General features: G+C 35.5%; 2 protein-coding genes across 2 annotated transcripts; one reads left to right on the top strand and one right to left on the bottom strand.

Annotated features, from left to right (window-relative positions):
* Positions 1-27: 27 nt before the first annotated feature.
* Positions 28-2,588, bottom strand: LOC116115230 (cysteine-rich receptor-like protein kinase 25). Its single transcript, XM_031401390.1, has 7 exons — positions 1,943-2,588; positions 1,690-1,857; positions 1,426-1,604; positions 1,082-1,292; positions 723-963; positions 470-620; positions 28-375 (listed from the first exon to the last, which is right to left on the bottom strand). The coding sequence occupies exons 1-7, from the start codon at positions 2,586-2,588 to the stop codon at positions 130-132; spliced, it is 1,842 nt and encodes a 613-aa protein (XP_031257250.1). The 3' UTR covers positions 28-129.
* A 7,846-nt stretch (positions 2,589-10,434) lies between these two features.
* On the top strand, positions 10,435-12,606 carry LOC116115228 (zinc finger BED domain-containing protein RICESLEEPER 2-like). The gene is made up of 4 exons (XM_031401389.1): positions 10,435-10,669; positions 11,173-11,609; positions 11,699-12,452; positions 12,563-12,606. The coding sequence occupies exons 1-4, from the start codon at positions 10,435-10,437 to the stop codon at positions 12,604-12,606; spliced, it is 1,470 nt and encodes a 489-aa protein (XP_031257249.1).
* Positions 12,607-19,420: the final 6,814 nt, after the last annotated feature.

Raw genomic sequence — 19,420 nt, 5'->3', positions numbered from 1 at the left:
TTTCTACAGCATCAAAAGGTACTGACCTTGGTGGTGAACACAAAAGCTACATTATATAATTAATTTAGCTCACACATCTAAAGCTCTTACATCATTAATTGATGAAATGCTCCCTGAATAACCTTCCAACTACATAGTAGATTTACATTGTTCATTTTGTTTCGAGAAAGCAGGCTTCTTCGGAATCATGATATTTGCGTTTTCACTTTTGAGCATCACAAAAACTTCTAACATGGATGGTCGATCATCTGGATTTTCTTGGATGCATAAGAGAGCTATTTGTAAGCACCTTATTAATTTACAAGACAAATGTGTATCATCTAATGATTCGTCCATAAACTCCATACCTTTACCACCATACCATAGCTCATATGCCTGAAATATTCAAATATTTGGAATTATCAAGCGTATTCAAATGCACATATCCTTAAAATGAATTATTAAACAAAAAAAAAAAAAAAAAACTTACATAGTTAGGAAGACTTAGATTTTCATTCGGACCATATAAAAGGGAAATCTTTTTGCCGCTAATGATTTGCAAAAGTAGAATCCCAAAACTATAAACATCCGATTTAGTTGAATATATGCCTTTGTTAATGTATTCAGGGGGGACATAACCACTGAAATGAATTATTACAAGAAGTAATGACTAACTTACTAATATATTTGTAAAAGAAGTAAAAAGTTGACAGTAATAAAATATTAAGAGCAAATACACTTACAGTGTTCCAACAATTTGACTTGTGTTTGCTTCATCAAAATCATCTTTTGTAAACATTCTAGCCATGCCAAAATCAGATATCTTGGGTTTCATCTCTCCATCTAATAGGATATTGCTAACTTTTAAATCTCGGTGAATAATAGTCAACCTTGAATATTCTTGGAGATATAAAAGCCCTTGAGTTACTCCTTCAATGATATGCACACGTTTTTTCCAATCCAAAATTAACCGTCTAATAGGGTCTACATCAAATTTAATCACGAATTATTTATTATCAATAATGTAACCACTACAAGCTAATCAATACAAAAAGAGAAAAATTGCAAGTCGATGTAAAAAAATTGAACATAAAATTCTAACCGAAAATATAAGTGTCTAAGCTCTTGTTTTGCATGTATGGGTAGATGAGTATCTGTTCTTCTTTATCTAAACAAAAACCCAAGACTTGAATAAGATTCACATGTTGGAGCTTTGCAGTAAGTGTAACCTCATTCTTGAATTCCTCAAATCCTTGTGTGGATGTTTTTGAGAGTTTCTTCAATGCTATTACCTGTCCGTCTGGCAGTATTCCCTAGCAAATCACACTCTAGTTGGTTGGTACCTTTGAGTAGATAAAGCTAATTCTGATAATACTATAGACAGGCAAAATATATTAAACTAAAGATAAACAAGTTAATGATAAATAACGTAATCAAAGGTATAACCTTGTAAACAGGGCCATATCCACCCTGTCCAAGCTTATTTTCAATTGAAAATCCATTGGTTGCTGCCTCTATATCACCCAGTGTGTATTCTGTCAGATTAAGAATGTTGGTATTAAAATCTCCTGCGGATGCTACTTTATTTGCTTTATCATTGGATTCTTTAGTAGAGTTCACCGTCCCTGTCAAAAAAATATATATATATAAAATGAAACTGCTTACTTATTCTTTCACCGTAAATAAAATTAGGGAATTTGAGAAATTTACCTTCGATGAATTTGAGATTTCTCCTCCAGCAGTAAAATTTCACAAATATTCCTAATAGAAGAGCAAAAGCTGCTGGTGTAGACAAAAGGATTACTACGAAAGTCCTCTTCTTATTTTGTCCCTTTTTATTACCCTGCTGAGCTGAAGAATCATTCATGTCCACTTCGGCTGGAAAAATAATCAATATGTTAAATACAGGTGACGCAAAATTCCTAATTCATGGAGAACTTTGTTCAGTTTAATCGTAGCTTACCTGCAGTTTTGGAAAGCACCCAATTATAATCATCGGAGATTTCCCACGCAAGGTAGCCAAGTAGCTTGTTTTCCTTGGCATAAGAAATCTTATTTCTAATGGCCTCAACGTCATTAAAGATGTACCAAGTTGTTCCCTCTGTCCAGTAATTCACCACATAAGTTGAGTTGTACCTAACGGGAACTTCAGCACCATTTTGCTCAATGTAGGTCTTTATTTCCTTATACTTTGCTGCTCCATTCTCTGTATTAAGGAAAACTCTTTGTGCTGGTGCACCAAAACCATTGTCCATAGGGTTCTCCAGCGTCCATTGAAATCCATAAAAAGGTAAAGTGAAAACCAATTTATTAGCTGATAATCCTCCATCAATCCATTCCATTATGCCGGTATCCGCATTATCAAAATTAGTTGGGTCATACAGAGATGCATAAGTGCTCGTACGGGAGCCCCAGTCACCATTATTGTACAAGTAATCCACTTGAAGATGAACCCAATTCAAATGTTGTTGTATCGCCTCTATGGGGTAACTTGCTCCATAAAGCTTTGGTGTATGATAAACCTTCGCGGTCAAGATCAGTTGCGGCTGGCTGGAGTTTGTTGCCTCTAAATCAATAGCAGCTTTCCACTCTTTAAAGAGAACACCCATATTGAACATATCCAGGCTTGTTTTTGGTAATTCCCAATTGAAGTGTAGGCCTTCAAAACCATAACGTCTGGCAATTTTTATTGAGGAATCGATGAAGGTTTTTCTGTTTGAAGAATTGCTTACCATTGGAGAAAAGGCTGTACCATAGTCAAAAACAGATAGCAGTGTAGTGACTGATGGGTTCTTTTGTTTTGTGGTATGCGTGAAGGTAGAGAAATGTTCTTCATCATCGGATGATAAAGAGAGTTGGTAGGAGGTAGAATTCACGGCAGCAGAAGCACATATAAGGTGAGTGAAAAGAAAGAAATTAATGTCCGAAATGGGGCTTCCATATTCTGATGAATAGGGGTAATGACCAACCCTGATCCAACTGGTTTGCGCTATTGAAGGGCGCAATTGTATAGAAAGGAAAATATAGAAAAAACATATCATGATAATCTTGGGCACCATTTTTAAAGCTGCTTAATGTAGCCCAACTTGTTATCGATAATCTCTTCAATGTTACATTTATAGATGCACATAAAAGCTCTGTTAAATTTGTTGCGGATATTAGTTGGTAGGTGATAAAAACTTCAACCCTTTGCACATGAAATCCAATCAAAGTCCGAAAGATGATGGTAACCTCGCTGCTTGCTGGAAAGGGGTTGTACAAAATTCCACTTGGTGGGGTAACCAATTAAGAGAAACAGAAAATGATGTTTAACTTATTTTTTCTAAATGACTAATTTGGAAATTGTTTTTTTAATATATATATTTTATAAGTTTATTGCTTATTGTTGATGTATGTCGGATCCATATACATGATAGGTAGATTCTTAGAGGTGTTGTCTACTTTGAGCCCTTAGGTCCGTATGGTTTTATCCTGAAAAAACATCTCTAGGTGGTAAGGGTATCATTGTGCTATATAAGCGGCTGAAACTCTCGTTTCCTAACTGATGTGGGATTTTAGCATCAACAATTATGAAAAACTTTAGATTAATATGTGCATACGAACTTTATAAATAAGCTCTTATACACAAATATCTTATTTAGTGTTATGTCATGAATCCTAGGACATTGAATTATTATCAAGCCTTTTTAATTTACTAAAATATATACATCTTTAGTATATTAAATTAACTTGCATACAGAAATTTGTATTTCAAATCTATGAGTCCTTTAAATGAGAAACGAAGCTTAAGGTCTTTGTGTAGGCCTAACCATTTAAGACTAGTTACCATATATTCTACATGGGGACCCAAAAAACTGACTTGGTCACCGACTTTGACTTGGTTGCGGCGACCTCAGCTCCAAGGAAAATTATTGCTGGGGCCATCACCACCTCAGGTCCAAGGAAAATTCTGAAAATTTAATTAATAAATTAAATATATCAATTTTTGGGCAATTATTAAAAATTGTCCTATATATTTCCACAGGTAAATTAAAAAATAGCCTATTTTAACTGTCTTAAACTCTATAACCCTCGTCCTATTTATTGGCGATTTTACCAATATATATATAACCCAACTTCTTCACCTCTTATTCATCTATCCAAACAACTCTTGTCTCTAACCATCACCTCTCCACACACATCAATAAAAAAATCAATCATCACCCATTCACCATTAAATTAAAGACATATATCTCATTCTTTCATTTATTATGAACAATAAAATATAGGTTTTTTTAACATATGAGATAGTTTAGGTATGTGTTATGTTTTAAATATTGTAATTTTAGGTATGAGAAATGTTTCAAATATTGTAATTTAGCTTGAATAGTTTTTAATTATAGTTGGGTGTTACATTTTTGGATTTGGTACCAATTTAAGGGTTTAAAGTTTGGGTTTTCACATTTTTATCGCTTGTTTGTCCAATCATTCATGCAAGTCGAGTGATTTCGGATTAGAGGTTGAGGACAACAGTGCCCAACTTCTAATATTCGGTTGATATTGAATGGTGTCGAGCATTTTTTGCCTTGCAAATTCGGTCAATATTAGGGCTAAAAGTTAAAGGCGACAGTGCCCCAATCCCTATAATCAAGCAATGTCAGGCATTGTTAATGTGTCGTGTTTAAGCTTAAGCATATAATGGCAATTTTGTCCCATAAATTAGAAGAGGGCTATAGAGTGCAAGACTTGTAACAAGTGACTACTTTTTAATTTAAGAGAAAATTAGGGGCTATTTAATAATTTTTTATCTTCTTAATGTAAATAAATATGTATATTATTTTCAGTTGTTTCTATGGATTCTTTAAATTCTAAAATACTAGAAGGTCAAGGTCTTTATGTAGGCGTAATCATATAGGACCAGTTACGATATATTCTACATAGAGGATGTTTTATGAAACTTCTAACCCCTCAAAAGAGGAAGAAGGAAAAGAAAAAAAAAAAAAAACCCCTTTGACTTGGTTGCGGCCCCCTTATTTTCCAAGTTTAATTTACACTTCAACCCCTTAACGCCTTGACTACGTTATCAAAACTTATGAACCCAATAAAGTCAAGGGTCACTATGATATAGTTCGGCCAACCCTTTACAGAGACTCTTAACTTTGTCCTTGTTAAGAAACCTCTATCTTACGTAAAGACTTGACCCTTGTAATGTATTAATGAAGAAATCTAAACTTCCATTCATAGAAGAAATTATTCCTTACTTAGCGTTTGGTTCAAAATCATAAAAGATAACATCAGTAATCTATCTTTTAATCAAGCAATTACCACTTTTGGGTATCAAGTATTTAAAGATTATGGTAATCGACCAATACCAATAATGATTATTGTCTGTAATATAAGGGATAATTCGATTATTATTTGAAAGGGTGTTATTTTTTTATTACCAAGGTAATACATTATTCATACCAATTTTACCCTTAATTAATAAACATTTTGGATACAAATGTCCTCATATGCTACTAAATAACAGTTAGCTCAAATACTCGAAATGACTTTTGTAACCTCATATATTAAATTTTTTTTAGAGAACTACCCTCACTATTTACATGTGTAAGTTATTTGTCAACTTATGATTCTAGTGTGGTAACACTAGTCATGGTATGAACACTTCACTTTGAATATAGCACAATCATTTCTGTTTAAATTTCCAGTATGACGACTCTCTGTCGAAGTGACCACTTTCAATTAAGTCGGTTTTTTGTTATATCGTGTGGGCACTTCAGAGTCTAAGTGGTCACACGCATCTGACAGATATTTCTATATAACACGGATTACATTTCAATATTCCATTGACCCGTTTTTTATTCTTTTTTGAGATATTGTTTGTGGTCCACGACACTTGTCATTTATTCATGAAATGTGTTGGAAAGTTTGTTTACAATTTTTGATGGTCCCAAGAGAATTGGAATAAACTTTTTCATAAAGGTAAAATCATAAAGCATCTTGTTGGCTACCTATCCCCTTGCATTGGCCAGATATTTTCTGTATATTCTCTTCTCCAATTCAGTTTCGTTTTAAGCCTAATAATTCCTTTGAAAGTAACATGCATATGCTAAAAGGTTTATTTTATTTTACATCAAGTTTCATATGTTTAGGTAGGCTTACAAATACCTTCATCAAATACTTTGTTTTTGTCCTTGCTTCTACGTTGGTTTCGTAGTTGCTGCTTGAAGATTTTTCGAGCTAATTCAACTACAGTACGTCTTCGATGATTGATCCTTAAGGGGTTCTCAAGGCTGACCTGGTGGTCTTGTGAACGTGAAGCTTGTTGTATTAGTTTGACGTTTGACCAAAGGGTGGAGTTAAAAGAGTTGCAAAATAGGGTGTGTTCTTGCAATTGAGGCTTAACTTTGGCTTTGTAATTGAATTGTAAATGTTTACCATAGTAGATTAGCTTCATCTAGACTTGGTGCATGGGCGTAGGCATTTTGTCGAACCATTTAGAATCACCTGATGTGCTTTATTTTGTTTCATGACTGACTAATTGTAATGGTGATGAATGAACACTAAAATCAACTTAGCAATCCATTCCGCTTAGGTTTAATCCACTTGGTAAGTAATTAAAAATTTCAACATGAATAATACCCAAAATACCCCCAGCCACCCAAGACGACTGCCGACTATCGATTGCCACCAACTGTCATCGGAATGGTGCACGAGCGATTGGATCTGGCTAGCTGTGCATTGATCTGGCCATTTTCGACCAAATCGAAGGCCGAAAATGGCTAGATGATTATAGATCTAGCCGGAAATGGCCAGATCTTTTCTAGCCATTTCCAGGTAGATCCATGGTTGTAAAAGATTATAGATCTGGCCATTAATGGTCAAAATAAATCTAGCTAGATCCATGGTTGTTGATGGGTGGAATAGATTTTGCCGTTTTTGGCTAGAATGGATCTAGCCATGGCAGCCTGAATAAATCTTGCCATTTCTGGTCAAATCCACGACCGTTAATGGTTGGAATGGATCTGGCCATGGCCAGATCGATGCACCACCAATCAGATCCTGCTGGTTGGTGGTGGTGGTAGTTGGTAGGGATGTTCAAAAGAACCGTTCGGAACCAGAACCGTTGGGTACCCGGTGTTTGGTTTTGGTTCCTACCCAGAATCGATCGTCAACGGGTAGGTTCCGGTTCCAAAAATCTAGAACCGAAACTATACAGTTCCGGTTCCTACAGTCAAGAACCGAAACTGGAACCGAGAACCGGTACTAAAATGAAATGTTATTAAAGAGTAGGGGGGTTATATAATTTACCTGCCAAATATAAATACTTTAGATTAGGGCAAAAAAATTATTTTCTTTCTTCCTTTCTCACGATCTTCATCTGCTCTTGCTGCTCTCTGTCCATTCATTTCAGATTAAGGTAAAACTTCAGCTTTTTTTTCTTTGCAAAAAAATTCATTTTCTTTCTTCCCTTCTCACAATCTTCGTATGCTCTTGCTCTCTGTCTACTCACTTCAGATTAAGGCAAAAACTTCAGCTTTTTTTTTTCCTTTAATATGCTTGGTTTTGTGAAATCGTGATCCTTGGAATCTAGAAGAAGACACTAAAGCACTCCAATTTCTTAAGGCAATTTCCATTTCTTTCTTTTAATTTTATTTTTGAATTTTAACTTGATCTACAGATCTAGAGTAACTTCATTTCTGCTGTAGAGTAACTACAGATCTAGGTTTGTTCTTTTTGTAGAGTAACTTCATTTTTGTTGTACACACTAAATAGACGAGTTCATTTCTGCTGTAGAGCAACTTTATTTCTGCTGTACACACTAAAGAGACGAGTTCTTACAAAACGGTAGAGTTGTCTCCCACACTAATATAAAATTTATTCTACTTATTTTGGATTTGGATTAGAAACAGAGAAATTTGTCTTATGAACTTTCACATGTTGCACTACAGTGTATAACTTACGCACTAACTTTTATAGAGATTTTGAATGCTTATTTCAGTTATTTGGATTTTTTGGGTGTGTTTGATAGCACATATTTGGATGGAGTTTGTTAATGGCTATGCAATTTGCCATTAACAGGATTGTATACTCTGCTTGGATTTTGGAGGAAAGGTGCTTTCCTTTTTTTTTTTTTTTTAACATTCTGGCATTGAACATGCTACCATTAACAAGATTGTATACTCATAGCTTAGCAGTTTAATTTTGATGATGATGAGATTGTGTTTAGTGTACTGGAAATGCAAAAGTGGTAGGTTTTTATAAAGAAAGAAGGAGAAGAGTAGAAAGAGATACTTGTCTTTCATGCAGAGTTTGTAAGATGGGTGGCAGATTTTTGTTTAGACACAGTTGAGTTCTAGTGAGAAATATTAGATCAGTTTGTGACAAAGTCTTGCTGGAAGACCCATTGTTTAGCTTTCATATCTTTTTATCATAATTAATCTCTTTTATTGTAACTCCCTCAACAGTTTCTTATTTTAGCTAAACCAAAATATAAAAACAAAAAATCCCATGAAAAAAATCTTGGCTTTATATAATTACTTAATTAGCTCTTGTTTGTGGGTCCATTTTATTTCCTGTTATTCTTATCTTCTCCATTTCTTTACTGCAAAGTTACATTCTTTATTCCATTTCAAATCTAAACATTTCATTCGATGCTTCTTTTTGTTAGTATATATGCTCTTTTTATTTTTGGATTCCCCTTTTGAGTTTTGATTGCTTATATTCTGTCCCGGTTTGCTTTCTGGATTGTTTTTCTAAGGTGGGTTGGTTCAAATTTTAAGGTATTGGTGGGGTGCATGCATGTCTACAATTCTTGAGTTTATAAATGATGGTGATTGGTAGCGTGCCGAATGCTTCAAATTAAAAACCTTCCTAACCTAACTACTGAATTGTATATAGGGTAAACAAGGTTTGATCCCATAGGGAATGGTTCGATTAGTTTCTATGTTCTAAAACAATAAAAACAACAGAAACGCAAATTAAACTCTAAACGGTAAACCTGACAACAGTAATGAAAGGGGGGTGTACTCAATGCAATCTAAAGTAAAACAAATCAATCGCTAATGGTAGAAAATATTCAATTAAAAAAAATCAGTTCTCGGTTCAATATCCACCTAAACATGCATTGGACATAAAGTAACTGTAACACTGTTCTATCTTGTCATTATGGAACTACTGACCCTAGGAAACAACAAGCTCTGTTACCCGAATTCTCCCTTAGTTTGTCACTACTGAAACAAGCTCTTCGAGTAGATACTAACCCTTGATCAACCTAGAACAAGCTCTCTAAATTTAATTCAATGGTAGCCTTAAGAATTAGGAGAATAGATCAATCTAAGCAACAATCACGCAAGCTCAGATTATTTAACTTAAGTTATGTTATTCAAGACAATAGACCGAAAACTTGTCCATAATCAGCTATCATCATGCGTCACTCGTTGAATAGAAAAAGGACGATTACGTATCACAATTCCTAATTCTAACAGGTAAATTCTGATTAAACAATTTAGCAGGCCAAAACTAAATCACTCAAACAAGAAGCACAGACAATTAACTCAAAATAACATAAACAATTCTAATAAAAACAAGATTGAGAACAACGTTACTGAAGTTAAGTTACACCAATGACATGAAATTAGGCTTCAAAATCCCCTTGAACTGAAGAAGGAAATTAGCTGCACATCTTGATGTAGAAAGCACAAAAAAAAAAAAAAAACTAAAAGAAAAACTCTACTGCCCTCCTCTGTTTAACCTAACAAATCCTCTATAAATAACATTTTTTTTCTCCTAATTCTACCCCAGGAATCACGGAAAATCTTTCCTAGACGTTTCCTAAAAAATAGACTTCCAGATTTGACAAAATCTTATCAGATATGGATTCCAGAATTCGTCTCCAGTTGGCACCAGGATTCTCGCAATGTAAAAGATCTTTTATGGGCTCGATAGCCCGTTCGAAGATTCAATACTCAACTAAGGAATTCTTCTGCGACTAGGAAACGAACTCGGATTTTCTCCCATAATACCTTCCTGGAAAGCTTGATTCATCTACTTTACTTCTTCTGAAGGACACTTTTGCAATCGAGAAATCTGACTCCATGAAAAACCTGAAAAACGAAGCACTAGTCATTATAACGAAAAATCTGGAAAATCTGGAATTTCCTAATCTTTTCTCAATTATTTCCTAAAGTCTATCCAAATATGCCAAACTTACAAAATAAACTCTAATCAGCTCAACTAGGCATAAAACATAACAAAAACATAGTATAGAAGGAATAAAGATATATAAATTACACTCTTATCAGTGACTATAGGTTTAAAGATTCAATGAAGTCGAAGAAAATGAGATGCTAAACACTAAATCAGATTTTTATTTATTGATGGCATAATATCACATAAACACTATGTTTATTAAACATTATATGTATTCTAAATTCTTTTGAAGTTGAACTTGGCAAATTTTTTGTAGGAACAATGTCAATTAATAGAGAGAATGTTGATATTAGGGAGGATATGCCTAATACTATTAGAGAGTCTATCTCAAATGTGCATGTTCAACATAAGCAATCTGACATGTGGCAACACGTTGAGAAAATTTTCAATGAGAGAACCGGCATAGCAGACCAAACGAAGTGTTCGTATTGTGGAAAGATATTGGTGTATAATTCGATGAATGGAACTTCTTCTATGCGTAAGCATTTATCCAATTGTAAGAAATGTCCAAGCAATGTAGATAGAAGCCAAACACTTTTATCATCTTTCAAGACCATAAACGAAGAAGGATAGGATAGTAGTACGATTAACACATGGACATTCAATCAAGAGGTGTCTAGATTGCTAAAATGATTATTATTATGGAAGAACCTTTTTGAATGGTGGAGCAGCCACCGTTTAGGAGATTTCTAAATTCATTGCAACATTTGTGGTCAAATATTTCTCGCATTACATTCACTAGGGATGTTGTGAAACGTTTTGATTATGAGAAGGTTTTACTAAAAAGTAAGTTGTACTCTCTAAAGTCTAGGATTGCTTTGACTACCGATATATGGACTTCGATTTAGAATATTAACTACTTATGTCTCACTGGTCACTACATTGATGAGAATTGGGTTTTACATAAAAGAATTCTCAGTTTTGTGCCTATTAGTAGTCACAAGGGAAAGGAGATAGGCAAAGTGGTTGAGAAGTGCATTTTTTATTGGGGTATTAAAGATAAAGTGTCTACTATAACCGTGGATAATGCTAGTGCTAAGGACGTGGCAATCGCTTACTTGAGGAGCAAATTAGCACTACTTCTGGATGGTGAGTTCTTCCATATGAGATGTACTGCTCATATTATGAATTTGATCGTGAAGGATGGTCTTAGTGAGACAAAAGATTGTATTAGCCGAATTCGTAATTCGATTAAGTATGTGAAGAGTTCCCCTGCTAGAGCCGAAACGTTTCAGAGATGTGTGAAAGAAGAAATGATTGCTTATAAAGGTGGTGTGTGTCTTGATGTTGCTACTAGATGGAATTCCACCTATTTGATGTTAGATGTTGCAGTAAAATTCAAGAAAGCTTTTCAGAGGTTGGAAGATGAGGATCCCAACTATATTACGGATTTGTCACATGATACACCTTCTAACGAAGATTGGGAAAAAGCAAATGTATTTGCTAAATTCCTCAAAAAAAAATTATGAAGCTACAAAAAAAATGTCAGGGTCGAACTATGTGACTTCTAATACTTACTTTCAAGAGACAGTTGGTATTGTGCTTGAATGACTGGGAGAAAGACACAAATCCAATACTTAACATGTCAAAGAAAATGAAAGAGAAGTTTGATAAGTATTATGGAAGTGTTGATAGATCGAACATGATGGTATTGATTGCAGCGGTTTTAGATCCTCGGTTTAAAATAAAATATGTGGAGTGGGGGTACAAAAAGATTTATGGCAATGATTTGCAAAAGGTTGGGTTGATGTCTAGAAAGTTAAGAGATTTGTTACAACGGTTGTATGATTTCTATGTGGGGGTTGTATCAGGTTTCCAAGAAAGCCAAACTTCTTGTTCTTCCCAAATTACCAGAATTGGCCAGTCTTTAGTTACTGGTGTGAGTTGTGATGAGATTGCGTACGACCCCTCCTTAGACGAATATGAGGAGGAGATGGAGGTAGAGATTCATGATATGACCAAATCAGAGTTAGACATTTACCTCGAGGAGAAATGTCTACCTATGAAGTCCAACTTGAACATACTAGATTGGTGGAAAGCAAATGCTGCAACGTATAAGGTTCTCTCGTATATGGCAAGAGATGTGTTTGCTATTCCGATATCTACAGTTGCTTCTGAGTCAGCTTTCAATACATCGAGTCATGTACTCTATCACTTTCGGAGTTCTTTAAGTACACCCATTGTGGAAGCATTAGTTTGTGCACAAGATTGGTTGAGATATGCATATACCCCAACTACTTTTGAGGATTACTTGATGGATGCAGAAAGTTATAACTCAGGTAACAAAATAATATTAATCTTTTATATTCATATTTAGTTAATTTATTCCCAAATTATTTTGTTCAATATTTTGAACTTACTAATTAATTTTCTTGTACTTGTTTTGTAGAAATTAATGCAAATGAGGCGAGCAATTTAGAGCATGGAGCATGAGATTTGTTAGTTTTTCATATTTGGATGTTGTTAATTGTTATGTTACTAATTTTATATGTTATGTAATTTCATCGTTTTAGTTTTGGAGTTTATAATTTTGAATTTGTGATTTTCAACGGATTATTGTAATATTTTAATTTTGAATTTGTGATTTTCAATGGATTATTTTAATTTTGGAGTTTGAAATATGAAATTTATAATTTTAATTTTGTTAATAAGTGCCAAGTGGGGGGTATTTGTAAGTTTTTAAGAGTTTTTTTGTCATTTTAAAAACTGGATAATGAATTTTATAGGGTACCCAGAACTGGAATCGAAACCGTTGATTCTGGTTCCGATTCCAAAATTCAAGGAACCGGAACCGTCAGTTCTGGTTCCGGTTCCAAAAGTCAAGGAACCATCGGTTCCGGTTCCGGTTCCTTCCAAAAGTGTAGGGTACCCGGAACCGAACACCCCTAGTAGCTAGTGGCTAGCAGCTAGCAGTCATCTTGGGTGGTTGAGGGTATTTTGTTAATTTTAAACTTTTGTTGTTATGGTGTTTTAGCTAAATTCTCAAATGTAGGGAATTAAAAGTAATACTCTAAATAATAATATAATAATTTTATTAAAAATGAAGGGCAATTTAGTAAAAACCCCTCCGATAATATTTTATTGCTCCCAACCAAACATATTAATTATTTATACTCACCAATCTAACAAAACATATTAATATAACATTCCCCATTAATCTTCAAGATAATTTATCTAAGTGGTAATCCTATCTTTTCAGTAATAAAAAATTCCCCAAACCAAATGCTATGATCTTAATGTTTCAGGACTTCCTATGCTTTCACTCCTTGAGCTTAAAACATAATATTTTTTGTTTAAAGTAATTATCCAATTTTGGTATGTCCCAAGTGGTATGATTTGAACTCTAAACCCCTACCATTAATGTAGTTTAGTTAGCTTTAATATAATGGAGAGTAAAAGAGTAAATGCCCTAAACTTTTTTTAATTATGATGATTAATGATTCTATATAAAAATTTCAAGAAATGAAAATAAGAAACCCTAAACTTAACCTTACCCTGGGTCACAGTCTTACACATCCCTATTAGGTACCTCTACCTCTACACATTCATCACTACAGGTGAACATGGGTAAAGAGTAGAATCGGAACTGGAACTAGCTCCATTAGGGTCCGGTTACTATTATGGAAAATTGAAATCAGGAATTCCTAGGTCCGATTTCAGTTCCTATAGTGCTAGAACTGGGAACTAGAAGCAGAACCAAGGTCCAAGTACCCAAGTAAGAAGCGAGACTAAATTATAATTTTTGTAAACTATTGGGGTGTATTGTAATTCTTTAAAAAAAAGGGTAATTAAAATTAACCTGGGTACTCGAAACCGAAACCGGAACCTATGTTTTAGGTTTCGGTTCCAGGTTTCTAGGAATTAGAATCAACCAATTCTGGTTCCAATTCCTTCAAAAAATGTACGGTATCTAGAACCGATCACCTGTATTCATTGTTGGTGAGCCCAACACACCAGTCATGGCTGTAAGACTTTCAAAGAAAGTTCCATAATCAAAAGATTAAAGAAAAACATAATAAATTGAAGAGTAAACTAATTTTTCATTAACTGGGTTTGAATGGCATGACTGATGGTTTTATAGCTAATAGATTGTAGTTGAAGTGTACAAAACGCAATGCATTAGTGCGTCATATCACTAAACTTCATTTAACAAACTTAACTCGCTAAACTGAGTTCCAAACTTTTACAAACTGATTTACTAGAAACCTAAAGTTGAATTATTTGCTTCTCTACTTAACATTCCACCTCAAACTGAACATCTTGGCAATCCTACTGAATTGAATTGCTCAATATTCCACCTCAAACTTTCAACTTGGTAACCTACTTTTCATTATGAGTTTGTTCAACATTCCCCTACAATCTAGTTAGTGATGATGTGACATTCAACTTATTTCTGAGTTGTTGAAATCTATTTCCAAGAAGAGCTTTTGTTAAGATGTCAGCTATTTGGTAATGAGTAGATGCATATTGAACACTCATCCTTTTCTCAACAACTAAATTCTTTGACATAATGCACATTTATTTCGATGTGCTTAGTTCTTCAATGAGAAACAGCATTAGAAGACAAAGCTCCAACACTCATGTTATCACACCACAAGACAAGAGTGCCATTAACTTCAATTCCAAGCTCTTGAAACAAATGTTGGATCCAAACTAGCTAAGCTTGACGTAGAGATTATACTTAGCCTCTATTGAGGATGAAGAAACAACTTTCTATTTCCTAGAACTTCATAGTACCATATTCCCACCAAGGAAAATATTATGTCCCTAGTTGATTTTATATCACTAACATCAATAGCCTAGTCTACACCAGCATATCTTTAAAGGATAAAATTCTGATCTCCTCTTAATATACCTTCAAGGGAAAATTGTAGAATCAAAGCTTAAATAGATCAAAGAAAAATGACAAAAGTAGAGCAAATAGAAAAGAGGAAGAATTTCTCATTAATTGCATTTTGAATACAAGGCTGCTGGTTTTATAGTTGAGTTTTTAGCTGAAAAATAAAACGCATCACATTGCTTATTTACAAAACACAAACATGAAACGCATCGTATTGCTTAAACTGTGATTCTTAATAGTTTAACCCACTGAACTAATTTAACAAACAATGCTAACAGCATACAAGCTAAAACTAGACTCTAGACTTTTGCTCAACATTCTCAAATCTAGACTTCCCAGTAGCTTGTTGAACTGCTCAATATTCCTCCTTAAATTAACCATCTTGGCAACTTGCTGAAATGCTCAATAAAGGTAACATTTGAATGTCCAGGTTATCGGGGGTACAAGTAATACTATTAGACATGAGCCCTTCTGCATGATTTTTGAAACTGATATTATAAAATATTTGCTTACTGAAAATGAGATATGAAACGAAAATGTTTCATGAAATCCTTATGTTTGATTTTATGAAAACATTAAAAATATTATGTTTGCAGATATGAGTATGAATTATGAAAATGTTTTGCGAGCTCTTCCCTATGGTTTTGAGAAAGGAGTTTTTGAAGGTTCTATTTACATAAAATAAGACTTATGGAAAACTCTTGTGAATTTTTGCAAGAGTTGCTAGAGAACTTTCTTTCGAGTAAAACTACACTCTCAACATTTTCTCACAAACTTTCTCTCACAACCCCGACGTAGCAGTTCACAATTAGTCAGCCATAATTTATCAGGTGGGTCCCATTACGAGTTGGCCAATTACGAGTTGCCACGTCGGGTTGTAAGAGAAAGTTTGTGAGAAGAGGTTGTGAGTCCGTGTAGTAGTACTCCTTTCGAAATGTTCCATTAAAGAAAATGACTTGACACTCTTTTCAAAGTGTTCTATAAATGTCTATTTGCATAGTTTTTTTTTTATTAAAGTTAAATGATTTGATAATCCGTGTAATTTTGAATGTTTAATGTATGGTTTAGATTTATCAAAGTTCTTAAAATAATATTCCATGCTATGATATGTCCTTTGTTCATTCCCTTACTGTGTTGCACAAAAAGGATTTTGAAAGTATTGCATGTTGTGTATAATTATGCTTATCGAATTGACGACTTGTCCCTTGTTACCAACAATTTTTCAAATTAAGATTATTTGACAGGGATAGCTAGACTAATTAAGTAATGGTTTCTTGGAGCAAGGGCTTGATATAAGAAAGCTGAGATTTGGTTGATGGTATATTATACTGGCTTTTTAAAGGAATTGTATTGAAAAATGATGATTGTGGTTTCAGTTGTTAGGGTTAAATGTGGGCTTGTTGTTGTGACTAAATAGATTGGAAAAGACTAATTCGTTTAGGTATGACGTTCTTCAGATAGTCTTCATCTTTGGGTTTGCGATGATTTGGGGCCGCCATGGTGGCAAAAGAGAAGGAGCAGAGATAATTAGATAAAACGATGGTTTTAAGAAATGGGTTTGAGACTGAAGTAGGAAAGAAGAAGAAAATGAGAAACAGCGGCACAAGATTTTACAACATTGCATATTTTTGGAATTTTTAAATATTAGGTTTTTTACATCATGTTGACTTCATCATGATGATGTGATCATAATGATGTCACCAGTCTGACCCATCGGCCAAATCGGTTTAACTGCTTGACGTAAGACTCAGCCCCTTGGCTGGGTCACACATCGGATTGGTCTTTGATCATAGACACTTGATCGACTTTATTAGGTTTGTAAGTTTTTACTTTATTGGGTTCGTAAGTTTTTATAATATAGTCAAGACGTTACGGGGGCAGATATGATAATTACATCAACTATAGCCAATTAACCAAGTCAAAGTCTTTATATGGGGCTAGAAATTTCATAATAATTCCCCTGTAGAATTTATTGTAACTAGTCTTAAAGAATCTAGCCTACATAAAGACCATGACTTTCCATTTTACCATTTGACAATAACTTAATATATATATATATAACAAAAGAACTATTAGATAACAAGCATCGCAAATAAGGTCCAAGATTATCATGGTTTTTGTATTCTTTATTTTTCTCTCTCTAAAATTGTGCCCTGCAATAGGGCAAACTGATTGGATCAGGGCTAGTTATTACTATAATGCACGATATGCATTCCCCATTTCGAACATAAGTTCTACTCTTTTAACTCACCTTATTTGTGCTTATTGTGACGCTTCTCAAGCATTTCATCAAACACTTGGTGTGTGTGTCACCCCGACATTCTAGAACCTTTTGGAATACTCTTGTATATGCTAGAATCTTGTAATGAATACGGTAGTTGGTAGATGGTAGTTGGTAGGTGGTAGTTTGGAGTTAACTAATCTCCACCGTTGATTGTGGAAGAGGCCTTTATTTGGCCAAACCATCGAAGAATTGTAAAGTTCTCTCATTATTAAAGAGTTCTCTTCTAGCATCTCTTGTGAGTGAGTTTGTGTGAGTGTTCTCTTACTTACAGGGCTAGAAGTGTGAGCAAGGCTGACTTAGAGCAATCGTCAAGAGATTGGCACCTAAGGCCGAACGAATCCGAAGGGAAGCAATGGGGTCATGACATTTGGTATCAGAGCGGGAAGATTCTTGGTTCGAGATGTCGTCTAAAGTTTGCCATGAAGAGCAAAGGGGGAGGGAGGCCAATCTTAACCTCAACCCTTCCAAGAAGAACTTTCGAGGAGGGAAGGACAAGACCATGGACATGAAGGCCTCCATGGAAGCATGGGTGATGCGCAACGAGGTGAATGTTGCCGAAGTGAAGGAACACCTCGACGTCCTCGATCAAAAGCTGGACGATGTGGAAGGCATGGTCGAAACCATAGGAGAGTTTTGCCAAGATGTTGTCGAGAAGCACCAAGCTTTTGTGGAGTTCCAATCGGTGGTGTTGGACTCTCTCAGGGCATTACAAGCTCAAGTGGAAGAGCTCTGATCGGATCTAGAGGAAAGCAGGGGCGATTGGGCGTTTTGCAAGAAAGCGGTGGCAAACGGGGTCGCCACCAATGTCACACCTCCCGCAAGGGTTGAAGTTCTAAAACCGTAGAAGTATGGGGGAAAGGGGGATGCCCAAGAGCTAGAGAACTTTTCTATGGTCCATGGAGAGGTACTTTGAAGCTACTAGTGCCTAAAGTGAGCAAGAGAGGGTGAACATTGCAACCGGATATCTTGAGGATCATGCAATCGCATGGTGGCAACGGAAGCATGCCAAAATTGTACAAGGTACGTGCATCATCAACACTTGGGAGTTGCTTAAAGATGTGGGAGCTTAAGCATGCAGGGCCTATTTCCAAGTTTGTGGATGAGTTCTCTAAACTTATGCTTCAAGTTGATAACATGAACTCGGAAGATTTGCTATTTAATTTTATGGAGGGGCTCTAACCCTGGGCACAAAGGGAGCTCCAAAGGTGTCAAGTTGCCAACATCTCCACTGCCCTTACCAAAGCCGACACCCTTGTTAAGTTTCGCAAAGGCGAATCATCCAAACCGAAGAAAGATGGCAAGCTCAATTATGGCAAAGATGGGGCAGGAAAGGGAGACAAACCATCCCACTTAGAAAAGGGAGACAAGTCGCCTCACAAGAAGGAATGGCAAAAGGATGGTAAGAAGGAATACAAGCCCCAGGAGAACTGTTATCTCTGTGATAGGGATCATTGGATCCGAGATTGCCTCAAGCACAAAGCCTTTAATGACATGTTCAAAGAGAAACAACCTGAAGCACCTGCATCCGAGACTGCCAATTTGGGGTGCCTTCAACTTCTCAAAGCCTTAAAGGTAAAGCCCACACAACCCAAAGTTCAAGATAAGTCCCTCATGCATGTCAAAGTCACCATCGATGGGAAGAAAGTTCAAGCCTTGTTAGACACGGGTGCTTCCCACAACTTCATCAAAGATAGCGAGGCAAGATGGTTAGGCCGCTAGGTGGAGAAATTAGATGGTTGGCTCAAGACGGTGAATGTTGAAGTTAAACCACTTGGGGGCGTGGCTCGGAATGTTGAGCTACATCTTGGCACATGGAACGGCAAGGTAACATTTTCAGTTGCACCTTTAGATGACTTTAACCTTGTTCTCGGCATGGAGTTTCTCAGGTAATTCAATGCGGTGCCCCTACCGCGATACAACTCTATGTGCATCCTTGAGGGAGTCACATGCATGGTTCTGACAGTGAGCAAGGCCATACCAAACAACCAACTCTCCACAATGCAAATTGAGAAAGGACTTAAGTGGAAGGAAGAGACCTTTCTCGCCATGGTGCGTGAGTTGGAAGATGATAGAGGTGTGGATACCACGGAGCCAATACCAAAGGCGTATCTCAAGTCCTTGAA

This window comes from Pistacia vera, unplaced genomic scaffold, assembly GCF_008641045.1.
Source record: "Pistacia vera cultivar Batoury unplaced genomic scaffold, PisVer_v2 Contig734, whole genome shotgun sequence".
Classification (NCBI taxonomy): Eukaryota; Viridiplantae; Streptophyta; class Magnoliopsida; order Sapindales; family Anacardiaceae; genus Pistacia; species Pistacia vera.
Note: the sequence above shows the minus strand (reverse complement) of the source record. Positions and strands in the feature narration are given on the sequence as shown.

What these genes read in the sequence shown, in the direction of transcription:
- LOC116115228 (XM_031401389.1), top strand. Translation starts at nt 10,435, where the DNA reads ATGTCAATTAATAGAGAGAATGTTGATATTAGGGAGGATATGCCTAAT. An exon ending in GCGTAAGCATTTATCCAATT is followed by an intron (nt 10,670 to 11,172) that starts GTAAGAAATGTC and finishes GGGGTATTAAAG; the next exon opens with ATAAAGTGTCTACTATAACC. An exon ending in AAGATTGGGAAAAAGCAAAT is followed by an intron (nt 11,610 to 11,698) that starts GTATTTGCTAAA and finishes CTTACTTTCAAG; the next exon opens with AGACAGTTGGTATTGTGCTT.
- LOC116115230 (XM_031401390.1), bottom strand. Translation starts at nt 2,588, where the DNA reads ATGGGTGTTCTCTTTAAAGAGTGGAAAGCTGCTATTGATTTAGAGGCA. An exon ending in GATATGGCCCTGTTTACAAG is followed by an intron (nt 1,293 to 1,425) that starts GTTATACCTTTG and finishes GTGATTTGCTAG; the next exon opens with GGAATACTGCCAGACGGACA. An exon ending in CTTAGACACTTATATTTTCG is followed by an intron (nt 964 to 1,081) that starts GTTAGAATTTTA and finishes AATTTGATGTAG; the next exon opens with ACCCTATTAGACGGTTAATT.